At 50.4% G+C, this 12,755-nt stretch overlaps 6 protein-coding genes across 6 annotated transcripts; 3 read left to right on the forward strand and 3 right to left on the reverse strand.

Annotated features, from left to right (window-relative positions):
* Window positions 1-408: 408 nt before the first annotated feature.
* VDBG_05083 (dihydrolipoamide succinyltransferase) lies at window positions 409-1,205 on the forward strand (the record flags this gene model as incomplete). Its single annotated transcript, XM_003003924.1, has 2 exons — window positions 409-738; window positions 788-1,205. The coding sequence occupies 2 exons, from the start codon at window positions 616-618 to the stop codon at window positions 1,082-1,084; spliced, it is 420 nt and encodes a 139-aa protein (XP_003003970.1).
* Window positions 1,206-1,930: 725 nt separating this feature from the next.
* VDBG_05084 (origin recognition complex subunit 1) lies at window positions 1,931-4,513 on the forward strand (the record flags this gene model as incomplete). Its single annotated transcript, XM_003003925.1, has 5 exons — window positions 1,931-2,493; window positions 2,545-2,975; window positions 3,035-3,459; window positions 3,631-3,666; window positions 3,720-4,513. The coding sequence occupies 5 exons, from the start codon at window positions 2,092-2,094 to the stop codon at window positions 4,463-4,465; spliced, it is 2,040 nt and encodes a 679-aa protein (XP_003003971.1).
* On the reverse strand, window positions 3,754-5,237 carry VDBG_05085 (pre-mRNA-splicing factor prp46; the record flags this gene model as incomplete). The annotated part of the gene is made up of 3 exons (XM_003003926.1): window positions 3,754-4,625; window positions 4,696-4,860; window positions 4,916-5,237. The coding sequence occupies 3 exons, from the start codon at window positions 5,235-5,237 to the stop codon at window positions 4,540-4,542; spliced, it is 573 nt and encodes a 190-aa protein (XP_003003972.1).
* Window positions 5,238-5,242: 5 nt separating this feature from the next.
* On the reverse strand, window positions 5,243-6,220 carry VDBG_05086 (pre-mRNA-splicing factor prp46; the record flags this gene model as incomplete). The annotated part of the gene is made up of 1 exon (XM_003003927.1): window positions 5,243-6,220. The coding sequence occupies one exon, from the start codon at window positions 6,113-6,115 to the stop codon at window positions 5,243-5,245; it is 873 nt and encodes a 290-aa protein (XP_003003973.1).
* A 259-nt stretch (window positions 6,221-6,479) lies between these two features.
* VDBG_05087 (ankyrin repeat-containing protein) lies at window positions 6,480-8,824 on the forward strand (the record flags this gene model as incomplete). Its single annotated transcript, XM_003003928.1, has 8 exons — window positions 6,480-6,787; window positions 6,872-6,897; window positions 6,959-7,087; window positions 7,171-7,273; window positions 7,326-7,339; window positions 7,390-7,627; window positions 7,689-7,783; window positions 7,844-8,824. The coding sequence occupies 8 exons, from the start codon at window positions 6,733-6,735 to the stop codon at window positions 7,898-7,900; spliced, it is 717 nt and encodes a 238-aa protein (XP_003003974.1).
* VDBG_05088 (conserved hypothetical protein) lies at window positions 8,012-10,660 on the reverse strand (the record flags this gene model as incomplete). Its single annotated transcript, XM_003003929.1, has 3 exons — window positions 8,012-8,909; window positions 9,179-10,415; window positions 10,474-10,660. 3 exons carry the CDS (start codon window positions 10,658-10,660, stop codon window positions 8,012-8,014), a joined length of 2,322 nt encoding a protein of 773 aa, XP_003003975.1.
* Window positions 10,661-12,755: the final 2,095 nt, after the last annotated feature.

The following is a 12,755-nucleotide window of genomic DNA, read 5'->3' on the forward strand; positions in this document are numbered from 1 at the left end:
AGAGCTTGGGGAGCCTTCCAGCACCGAGGCCAAGGGGATTCATCAAGCACACCGAGTCAACAAGGACACGAAGCTGAGAAGCCTCAGTCCGAGCCTACGTCTGAGTCGAAACCCGAGCCTAAGCCGGAGCCAAAGCAAGATGCACCCGCTAGCGGCAGCAGCAGCAAGCCTGCTACGCCGGCGAAGGAAACAAGCAAGCCCTCGAAGGACGCTCCCAAGGAGAGCTCGAGCTCTGGTCCTACTCTCGGAAACCGTGAGGAGCGTCGCGTATGTTGACCCTCTCGACTGTAGTCTTTTCAGCCAGGTGACCAAGGACAATTGCTCACCGAACACATTACAGGTGAAAATGAACCGTATGCGTCTCCGGATAGCAGAACGCCTCAAGCAGTCGCAGAACACTGCTGCTTCCCTGACTACGTTCAATGAGGTGGACATGTCATCGCTGATGGAATTCCGCAAACTTTACAAGGACGATGTTCTGAAGAAGGACGGTGTGAAGCTTGGCTTCATGAGTGCCTTTGCGCGCGCGACCGTTCTCGCCATGCGTGACATTCCGGCCGTGAATGCTTCAATTGAAGGCCCCAATGGTGGTGACACCATTGTGTACCGTGATTTATGTCGACATCAGCGTGGCTGTTGCAACCGAGAAGGGTCTTTGTGACACCCGTCGTGGCGCAACACAGAGTTCCATGGGGCATGGTTGGCATTGAACAGGCAATTGCCGACATGGGCAAGAAGGTATGATTTTGGTCTTCACGGGTGAGTGACATGGCTAATTATTTTGCAGGCTCGTGACGGCAAGCTCACGATTGAGGACATGGCTGGTGGGACTTTCACTATCAGCAATGGCGGCGTTTTTGGTTCCCTCATGGGAACTCCTATCATTAACCTTCCCCAGACTGCCGTTCTTGGTCTCCATGCCATTAAGGATCGCCCGATTGCTGTCAATGGCAAGGTCGAGGTTCGTCCCATGATGTACCTCGCTCTCACCTACGACCATCGCCTACTCGACGGGAGGGAGGCCGTGCAGTTTTTGGTGAAGATAAAGGAGTACATTGAGGATCCAAGGAGGATGCTGCTGTAAGATGATAGTGTAGTCTGTATAACATGGATCGAGAGTGGTATGGCGGCGTTGTTTATAGATAGTAAGGATTTCAGCTTCGCCTTGATTATATGTTGAATGTTTAACTACTTGATTTGCTCTGTATACTACTTGGATGTTAATACTAATAATAAGGCATTAATAAGATATACCTATCTATAAAGGATATATAATATAGGTTTATATTCTAAAATTTAAAATTTAATAATTATATTAATGATAATTACTTTATATAAACAAAAGAAATATTATGTTACGGGCACAGTGAACAGGCAATGAGGTGGAGCTTGTCATGTGACCGTAGGTCGGTGATCACGAAACCGTGATCACTAGCCTGTACGACTCCTAGTCACATGACTAGGAGTCATGATATATAGAGAAACTCTATAGCCCCTCCTAATAAGGGAGGGTATCTTAATATAGCACTATAAACTGAGTATTTAAGATCTGAGATCACTAGTCCCTATAACTATAACTATATTACATTATAATTATATATTAATACTCTTTATAAGAAAATATTATAATAATCTAATCTAATATTATAAAGTATAATATACTTATATATAGTAGCCTTATTTTTAAAATATTATAGAAGCTATATATTAAAATATAATAAAATTTCCTAATCTTAATATATTTTACTATATTTTTATATATTTATTCCCTATATAGTTAATATTTTCTAAACGTATTTACTAAGCTTTACTTATACTTAATCTTCAATTAAATATTAATAAGACTTAGGTTTATTTACTAGTTATTTAACCCTTCATAATTACCGAGCTGGGTTGCCTGTGCTTAAGGCCTGTCGCGTCTGTTCCTTCCATCGACGCGTCGGGTGGAGCGCGGCTGTTCTCTGACTTTCTAAGGCGTCGGTTGGCGATACGTCACTTCCTTGCCATCGGACCCGATCTTTCCAGCTTTTGTTCAATTATTCTGCCCATCGCGCACTCCGTACATCCACGGTGTATTTCAATAACATATCGATGGCAACAATGAAATCTCGAAATTCGCTGTCGCGTCGCCAGCTTACCGGGGTGCCAAGAGACGACTCCGATGACGAACTCGGCACTGATGATATCCCATGGGAATGGATATATGAGGAGCCAGCTAACTCCCATTCCGAGGACATTACCTCTAGTCACAAGAAAAAAGTCAGAGATACAACAAGTGCAGGTCGCAAAATAATCGGAGCCCAGCTGGAAGGATTTCGATGTCTCGTCGGAGAGTGTGTATTGCTGAAGGCCGAAGGGTTGAAAGAGGCCTGGGTAGCAATCATTTGCAGCTTTTTAGACCGCGAAGATGGGGAAAAAGCAGCAGAGTTCATGTGGTTTTCCACGGACAAAGAGATTATCACGAAGAAGAAGAAGCGAAACGACTACCTCCCAGTATGCTATAGCCTCCGAACAACATCACAGGTCGATTGCTAACACCCGCAGCATGAGCTCTACATAACACCTTCATGGGATGTCAATCCTCTCACCGCTATCAATGGAAAGGCGACGGTCTTATCATTTGATATGTTCCAACGACGGTATCCATTAGGCAGAGCACCCCGAAACTCCAAGGTCTTCATGTGTCGCCGAGGATGCAACACGAGAACAGCCATCTTCACTGAAGAGTTTTGTTGGGAAGACATTTTTTGCGGTACCGAGGATGACATTCACGGCTTGGTGCAATACCTCCAAGCAAACACCAAATCGACAAGAAGGCAACGTCCAGGACGTGACGAGTCCTCCAAAGAATATAACGTAGCCGTCGATGATTCTTCTGGTTCAGAACAAGAACGAGCGCAGAAGAAGCGCAGGAAAGACCCGCCGACGCCTCACTCCAAGAAGACTACAGCAACAACGCCAACTTCGAGCAGAAGGTATTCTCGCGTCTCCTCTGACAACAGCGGGCCCTCTACTGACTGGCCCTACCATACAGGTTCAAGGTGAAGAGGACATTGCAGTTCACCCCTTTGGCAACACGCAGGCTGTCTCCTACCCAATTAAAGTCATCGCCATTCCAACTAGCCCGATCTCGACTGCATGTCGCATCGGTACCAACCAGTTTACCATGCCGTGAGCATGAGTTCTCATCCGTTTACTCCCATCTCGAGGCTGCGATTATTGATGGCTCTGGCAGTTGTATCTATATAGCTGGAACCCCGGGCACTGGGAAAACTGCTACGGTCCGTGAGGTTATAGGACGTTTGGAGAGCTGTGTCAGGTCCGATGAGCTCGATGACTTCATCTTCGTCGAGATCAACGGCATGAAGATTACCGACCCTCACCAGTCTTATAGTCTACTATGGGAAGCTCTCAAAAGCGAGCGTGTCAGTCCAGTTCAAGCACTAGATTTGCTTGAACGTGAGTTCAATAACCCAAGTCCCCGACGGATACCATGTGTCGTCTTGATGGACGAACTGGATCAGCTTGTCACGAAAAATCAAAGCGTTATGTATAACTTTTTCAATTGGCCGGCACTACGACATAGCAGACTTATTGTGCTTGCCGTCGCTAACACCATGGATCTTCCAGAACGAACGCTGAGCAATAAAATAAGTAGTCGGCTGGGTTTGTGCATCAAGATTTTACCCCACTCAATATTTGCATCTAACTCCCAACAGGCCTCACAAGGATCACATTTCCGGGGTACAATCATGAACAACTGATGAAGATCATTCAGTCAAGACTACAAGGTATCCCAGGCGACCTCGTAGAGCCGGATGCAATCCAGTTCGCGAGCCGCAAAGTCGCCGCCGTCAGCGGCGACGCTCGGAGAGCTCTCGATATATGCAGACGAGCAGTAGAACTTGCCGAAGCCGAGGCCCAACCTGTGCCCACAACTCCAAGCCACGGATCACACAGACACGGAAACGAAGACATCAAGACGACACAGCGCGGGGGCAGAGTTACCATCGCCACTATCAGAAGAGCCATCAATGAAGCCACGACTAACCCCATCCAGCAGTATCTCCGCTCTCTCGCTCTCGGACCACGACTGTTGCTCTTTGCTTTGGTGGCACGAACGCAGAAAAGCGGAACAAGCGATGCCACATTTGGCGATATTATGGACGAGGTACAACGTGTTTTGAGTCTGGCGTCTGTAAGTTTACTGCCAGCAACGCTCCAAGCATTGCAAGGGTCGATGCCTATGGGATCTGGCGGCGTCCGTCCCAGCCGCTATACGGTAGTGGCTGAACAAATGTGCTTGCAAACTGGCGCAATAGACCTCGCAGGTGCTGGAATCATCATTCTAGAATCGCAAAGGGCAGAACGTCCGTGCAAGTTGCGACTTGCAGTGGGAGACGAGGAGATCAAGATGGCTTTTAGAGACGATGCAGAACTGAGGGCCATGGGCGTCGGCTTATGAGTCGTACTCAAGACACTATATTATGGAACGCTGTAGAATTCCTCGCGATATGACAGAAGGCCGACGCCATGATATCAAAACTTCCGGCGAGCCAGTGAAGGTTGCCAGACAAGGGGGTGCGTTTCCGGCGTGGCATTTTCATCTTGTTTCCAAATTTTGACTGCACACGACGTATTAGTATACGGAACATTATGAGGCAAAAAGTCAGAAGTGTGTTGGCGAGGACTCACTGGTTTTATCTGCCTCGCCGCAGATAAGGCGCAAGCCTGATCTGTCGAACGTCGAGCTCATAATTCCAGCTTCGGCATCAAGTGAACCGGGCTGTGCCGTTGTGTCCAAAGACTGAAAGCGGTGTCCGCTCTTCCAATCCCAAAAACTCATAGAGCCATTGTCACCTGAGTTCAGGGTTAGCTGACAGCTGGGCGACCCCGACTGACAAAAGTTACTTGCCTCCAGAAAATAACACGTTTTCTTGATTCACGCTCAATGTGTTGATGATAGCGTTGTGCCCATCAAAATTTTGCATGAATGCCCCCTCCGGACATTTCCACTGCTTGATGCTGCCCGTGCTTCCTGTTGCGAAGGTGAACTCGCTTGGGTGCGTGGCCAGAGCCCGAACACCTTTTTTATGATGCGTCAAGACGCCCATGGTTTTGCCCGCTGCCAGGTCCCAAAGCCTGACTGTGGAGTCGAGAGACGAACTAATGACCTGAGGGTCTGCTTCCCTGACACTTGACGTCGGAAACGGTTGCTGTGTGTCCCGAGAGAACATGAATGTTACTCGGGGGGGCGCATGTCCCAGACTCTGGCTACACCATCCCGCCCTCCAGTTACGAGCACGTCCAAGGTTGGGTGCAATGCTAGGGTGTAGACGCCGCTAAGATGACCATGGTAGTGCCTGATGACCTTGTTCGTCTCCAGATCCCAGCATTTGACCATCTTGTCTTCGCCGCAGGAGAAGAGATAGGGGTGTCTGGGGCTAACAGCAAGACCTCGAACAGTCGAAATGTGACCAGTCAATGTAAGGCGCAGAGAGCCTGTCGCGAGGTCCCAGATTTTGATGGTACGGTCGCCTGCGCCACTGGCGAACCACTTGTTGCCTGGCTCTACTGTGAGACTCCTGACCCAGCCGAGATGTCCCGATATGACTCGCATCAGTTTCCAAGGAGGGTGCCATTGTGGTTTGAGAGGTTGTGTAGATGTGATCCGCGAGAGGCTCGTCTCATTGTGTCCGGTAGGTGGCTGCGAACCTGAACCAACAGTGTTGATGCTCGTCTCTGTAGGCATGTTCACCTCGTGCTCTACCGTTGTGGATTGTGGCCCTTCCAACAACTTCGTGCTTGTCGACACGCCTGGGGTAACTTTTGCAACTTGGCGCACAACATGTTTCCTAGACTTGCCTGACGGAGGCAGCTTTGCAGCAATTGCATCGGGTAGATCCTGGACGCTAGCATACTCGAGCTCGAAGCGCCTGCCTGTGCTGGTGGTGCCGTCTATTTTCGCATCCGCCTCACCCGTCCTCTGTCGCTTGCTGGAGGGTAAGGTTGTCGAAGTGGTGAAAATGGATCGTGTCGTTCTTGCATTCCCATCCACCAGTCGGCCAAGCGTCGCAAGGCGGTCCGGAACAACTGTAGATGACATGTCGCTCATGGCTACTCAATATCCGAAGGAGGAAGGAGGTTAAACAGGTAGATATTTGCGGCTGGCTATCATTGGCCGTCAGTAAGGCTGTCGGCCGTTGGTGAGGCACGTCGCAAAAGTACCTATTGAGGATTGACAAGACTGTAGGCGAGAAAGCTGCCAATTCAGGCACTAGAGCTGCTCTGGTTGAGATCGTAGCTAAGCAGCACACGCCTTTTGGTCGGTGGGGTCGGCATGTGTGGGCCTATGCATTGCTTGAGCCACCTTGTTTGTAGCTAGCCGCCGAATCCCATGTTTAGGTACCTAGGTGGACACGGTACCTAAGGTAAAGAAGGTACCTACTAGCTACTCCATTGCTTACACAGCCAGATATACCCATGCCAATGTTGTAATCCTCCTCACGTCAGTCCTGGAGGGGAACACCAGCAACTTTAGATTGACAATTAGTAGCTTCTACTAAGGTTTCTTGCAACCAGCTGCCGCTTTGACCGTCTTGCACCTCCCCCTTATCAGAGCTGCAAGGTCTCGTCCCTCAAGCTCGACTCAAGTCTTATAACGTCTGTTGAGAGAGTGACTTGGAGGGTGTATCTCTGTCGTGAGATCAATCAGTTGTGAGCGCGTGCACGATGGACGAGCAGCAAGCCAAATTTGCACTTCATGCTGCTGCAAGGGAGGGCAAAGGTAACGCAACTGCCCTTCAGTAATAAACGGCCCCTTTGGCTTTGGCGAAATGTTTGTGTTCTGCCGTACTGACGTTTGCCATAGTGTCTCTGGCGGAGGCTATTTTAAAGGTGCGAATACAACCCCTTCTGGGCGAGACTATGGCTACAGATTGACGCCTTGGTGCACCAGACGGACCCGAAGCTTGCAGCACGCGTAGACGACGATGGCCGAATGCCTATCCATTGGGCGGTATCTGCGAATCAAATTGACATCGTTGTGTTGCTTACTCAACTCCGTGGGTTTGACCCCGATGTGCAGGTAAGAGGCTTTGCTGGTCCCGGGCCTTCAGGGGCCAGCCTGGCTGGTTACGGTTCAACACTGACAGCTCCTCTTGTACGAAGGACGGTAGCGGCTGGTCACCCGTGATGATCGCAGGCAGTCTACCGGACGGCGACGCAGTCATGGATGTCTTTCTCTCTCGGGGCGCCGATATCAACCTTAAGAGTCAGTGACCGGTCCTGTCCATTGTCTGCAGTCACTGACCTGTGGATGACAGACCTCAATGGACAGGTGAGCCCATTCCCTTGAGGCTGATAACGGTCTAAACTCAACTACGATAGAATGTCCTTCATTTCATCGCCTCGAAGAACAACCTCGACTTAGCCAAGCGTCTGCTAGCCTTGAAAACTCCAGTTTCTGCACGAGTGCGCGACAAGAGAGGCCAATATGCAATCCACAGAGCGTCGGCTGTCGGTTCGGTGCCGATGGTCAACTTGTTGCTTAAGCATAAAAGCCCATTGGATGCCACAGATAACTTTGGCTACACTGCCCTTCACCATGCTATAGCCGAGGGGCATGGTATGTACTGCAGTTTCATGCCTGAAACCTCACTCTCCCTTGTTGACTCGAGATGGCGCAGGCGATACAGCTGTCGCCCTGCTGAAGGCTGGGGCAGACGTTAGCAAACGCGACATGGAAGGGAACCTCGCACTCGATCTAGCGCCGGACAACGAGGTCTGCATCCTCATATCAAGACCCATCATATGCCGCCTCCTCCATCTAACCTGCTCACAGGTTCGTTACTACATTGAGCGTTTTGCTGAAGCTGAAGGGATCGACCTTCTGAAGTAAACACGTCATGAGTGCAGAGAAGGAAGACGGAGGTGACTGCCATGATCAACTCAACTGCGTAGTAAAATTCCACAGCAATGGCTAGGCCTACAATGATTTCCCGAAGAACCATCACCCTTTTACTGTTCGTTCTACCAGGTCTCGGTACATGGCCTTAACATCCTCCACATCAGCTCGCAGCTCTTCCACAAGTTCGCTCTTCTCGCCAAGCAATTCAAGCGTGGTCTGGTATCTCTCGTTGATATTCGCCACCTCGTCCATCAAGTCCGACACCTTCCTGGATGTCGCTTCTGCAGATTGCGTTTCCTTCATGAGAGCAACCAACTCCGCCCGGGCCTCATCTCTTTGACCTGATATTCTAGACAGCTCCTCTCTTGATGCCATCTTCTCTCCCTCAAGTCGCCGAATCGCCGCACTCATGCGCTCAACAAGCTGGACTGATGGTCCCGCTCCAACAGTTGATACTGATACCATGTCTTGCATCATTTGGCGTGGAGAAGAAGACGTATCTAACACGTCTGATATGTCATCTCGTTCACCCAGATGTGACGTTGCCGTATGCACGCCTTCCCGAGGTGGATCGAACGAGGCCATGGACACTGAAGACGAAAGGCCGGCGCTGTTCGGGAGGACGAAAGGCCTCAAAGGGGACTGGCTTGACAATCGCCTACCCGGCGAATATGATTCGTGAAAGCCGTCAGCGACGCTGCCAGGAGTTGAGATTTTGCGACCCTTGCTGGATGGCCCCTGTGAAACGAGGAGGTCTGAGCTGAAAGTCCTTACGGGCACAGACAGTAAAGGTGAATCTGGCCGACTCTGTATCCTTGGCGATGCGACTGGGACGTCCTCCAGCCAAAGGCGTCGGTCAGGATTATCCCAGCGTTCCGCCTTCCAGGTGGCTTGTTGTTTTTCGAAATCTGCCTTGGCTTGTGCAAGCGCAGCATCCGCTGCCTCTGCACGCTTCTGGAGTGTGACGAGCTGGTCCTTGAATTGGTCAGATTCAGGCTGACTATTCGAGATTCTGTTGCTCAGATCGTGGATTTCTTCTTCTTGTCGTTTGCAGCGAAGTGTCTGAACTCTTGTCAGCCCAAATTAAATATGCTTGGAGGGGCTGTTGACACAGCCTTTGACTGACCGTTCCTAGCCTCTTTCTCATATCTGACTCTCTCCGCAATGCATCGTTTCTCTCCTCTCCAGATGCTTAGGCGTGTGGCCGAGACTAGCTTCTATCCCCTGCCAGTTTTCGCTAGCATAGCGTGCTGAGTCTGGAGTGTTTACATTTGTCGCAAAGTTGCTGAGGAGTCGCCGACAGCCCCTGATGAGCCTCTTCTGCTAGAAGCCCGCATGGCTTCGAGTCTGCCCTCGATTGCCTGCATTTCACCTTGCAGCTCCAATTGAGCAATACGGGAGCGCTCCGCAGCCTCATCGGCTTTTTCTCTGAGCTCCGCTTCCCTCTTCTTGGCTCGTTCGGCGACCAGATTCTTCTCGACCTGCAGTGACGCGATGTTGTCCTCGAACTCCCTGGCTCGTCGTTTTTCAGCTTCTAAAGCTTCAGCGAGAGACCGCGACGCGGATGTATTCGCTTCGTCTATTGCTTTTTGTAGATCTTGTCGAAGAGACTCAATAGTGATCTGCTTTGCGCTGAGGTCTGATCGCAGCATGCTCAGCTCCTCACGCATCTTTGCCGACCCAACTTGCCACTCGAATCTAGCTCTCTCAAGCTGTTCGAGCTTTGTTTCGCTCGCACGAAAGTCAGCTAGACCCGCCCGCGCCTGCTGAAGCGCGGCTTTCAGCTCGGCGTTGGCCTTCTCATTATCGGCCACCTGAATCCTGAGCTTCTTTATCGCATTTCGGTGCTTCTGTTCAGTAGCAGCCATGCCTCTCCCTTCGTCCATGAGCACTGCGATCCTTTCATCTTTTTCAGCCAATTTTCGCTCCGGGGTGCCCGATTGAGTATCGTTAATAGCATTCCTCGCAACTTGACTGGCTTCACGGGACAAATACTGCAATTTGGCCTGCAAGGCGTCAACCTGCTCGATATATCGATGAACCTCACCACGATGCTCAGCCTCCAAGGTCGAAATCTTGACGTCCAAGGATTGACAGCGACTACAGAGTGAATCGGAAGGTGTTGTCGTCACTTCAGAAGATGGAGGCAACTTGATTGCGAGGTGTTCCTCCTCGAGCTCGATAGGCTCAGCGCCATCGCGCTTCGCATCTTCTCGCACGTCATCTAACCCAGTGCCGTGTGTTTCGTTCGTGGACAGAGGTTCAATGACAGCTGCCCCGACCGCAGCCGTCTGCGGGCTTTCTGGACCACGCAGTTGTTGGACCTGATTCTCAGCGCTATTTTCCGATGTGGTGGAAGCTTTGTTGTTCTGAAAATCATTGGAGTTGATTGTAATACTAGAGATCTCGGTTGCGTTGCTGCCGCCTTTGGTTGCGATAGCTTTAGCTAAGCGCTCTTGCAAGCGATCGTTCACTCGGTTACTGCTGGAGGACGTTCGAGGCGACGCTATTGACTAGTAAGCCTATGGCCTAATACAGACCGTCGTGACAGCAATTTGACTTACCCGGCACATTTTTGGCCTGGACAGTTGCAGATTGACGCTGAGGGTTGCCGCTCGTGCTCTGTGCTTGTTTCGTGGCATTCGGTCCACCTTCACCTTCAGCGAGCATATTGTCAAGATGCGCCTCCATGCCCGCCACAGCTTGTGACAACAACGAGCCCCATCTCGAGCCTTTCCCCTGATTCGCCATATCTCAGAGCTCCTATGAGGATAGCGATGAACGTAGGAATCTGTGCAATGCGTTCATCTCGTGCCAAGATGGTCGTGACCAGGCTGGGAGCGGTGTCGGTGATCGAATCTAGAGCATTGAGTGAATAGGCGTGAACACGCAGACGGGCAGCTCGGGCTTCGAGGCTTAGGGTCGCTCGCAGTCGTTTCGCTGATCCGTAAACTCGATCAATTATGGCGGCCCAGGAAGCGTTGCTGACAAAATCAATGGACGTGTCTATGTACCAACCTTCATAAGAAATGCCACAAGGTCACGGGTAGCCTTCGCTATTCTGGCGTGACACCTTCCTACTTGAAGTGCGGTAGGTAGGTACACGACGAAGCTCAAGGAGTACGTGGTAGAAGACGGAATGGTAAAAATAGACCACCTTACCGCTTGGCTCCATCTAACAGGTAGATTATTGGCGATGACTAAGCACACTCCTCCTTCCCAAGTCCATTAGACTAGGTGGTAGGTAGATGGGCCGTGGTGTTTAAGACATATTTACGTCATTCTCGACAGGAACCATGGCGAGCTCCCTCTACCAATCCCCCCCAAATGTCTATCTACCATGTATACTTGTCCTCCTATCGGCTCATCTTGGTATCCGACCCGCAAGCCTCTCACCTTATCAGCCCAACCTTGGAGGGGACAGGCGAGCTATGTCAAGTTTTTGCGCTTGACACTTCAGGCAATTTTTTTCTTCTTCGTTTTTTTTTTATTAGCTTGCCAGTCATGCTGCTGCTTGAAGGAAAAGCTTGTTTGAATAGTTGGTACACGTACGTAGCTCTTCTCTTGGTATGAGTTGCTTCGAGTTGATATGTAAGGGGGAATGGACACATGGCCTTCCCAGAGCATGCCAGTCATGGAGAGGACGCGTACTCCACGCGCTTCGGCAGCCTCGGCCTACTGCTTCGGATTCTCTGGTGGCCATTCCGAGCACTGAACCATTGGCCCCCCCCACCACAGCGACAAGCTCAAACCGTTTTGTCACAACCACCCCAATTTTCTCCATCAATTGTCTGATACCGCTGTTGCCCAACTAAATCACCAGTCTGTAATCTGTGCCTACAGTGAGGTGTCGTTGGTTCAACCACTGAGCACGCCGCATTACTCACGTCAAGTCCAACCTGCGATTGCTTGTCACGAGACGCGCTCGACAAGATGAGCTCAACGACTCCGTCTAGGGGCCCATCATTTGGTTTTCCCTACGATGACAGCAACGGCCACGAAGGTTTCTGGGGTCCGAAAACTGTGACCCTGAATTTTTGTGAAGAGGTAGCGTCTCCCTGAGTTCAAATTCAAACATGCAGCAACAGAAGACCGCCGTGCTGATATGGACCTGAAGGATTACGTTGTCTCGTACTACTGCGCAGAAATTTGCAATGTTGGTTTCACTGAACCCCTTGTTGTACTATGTCTAATGCCGCCTTCTTGGCGACAAACAGACATTGACCAATTTGCTGTTCCTGTGGCTAGGGGCCCGAGGCATTCAGAATTGTCTGAAGCACAAACACGACCGCATCTTTGTGATATCTTTTATAGGATACATCATTATCGGCGCAGGCTCAACAGCTTTCCATTCCACCCTGAAATGTAAGCTTGAACGCGGTTGAAAGCCGCAGATATCCTGAACTGCGGCGATTCGTTCTGACCTTGTGCAGATCCTATGCAGCTCGTTGACGAACTGTCCATGATTTATACAACATGCGTTATGTGCTTTGCAACCTTTACATATCGCAGGTCAAATCGGTTTTCGGCGTGCCTGGGGCTTTGCGCTCATTGCCTTTGGCAGCATTCATAACGGTACAGTCAGAATCTGGTATCCGACACCTCGACCATGCAGCTGACTTTCAAATCCGCCATGTAGGCGTACTATCATATCTCAAAGACCCCCTTGTTCCATCAAAACTCCCTATGGTATCTTGACGCAATTGTTCTATTTCCGCAGGTGCTATGTCCATGGAGAAGAGAGCTCCCGACCGAGACTTCATGGTCAAGATCCTGCCTAAGCCAAGCGTATCCTGGGCAACTCATGGTGGTGATGTAAGCCACAGGGAACCTGGGTGTTCTCTGG

The sequence above is a fragment of the Verticillium alfalfae genome, genomic scaffold (genome assembly GCF_000150825.1).
Source record: "Verticillium alfalfae VaMs.102 supercont1.6 genomic scaffold, whole genome shotgun sequence".
Lineage (NCBI taxonomy): Eukaryota > Fungi > Ascomycota > Sordariomycetes > Glomerellales > Plectosphaerellaceae > Verticillium > Verticillium alfalfae.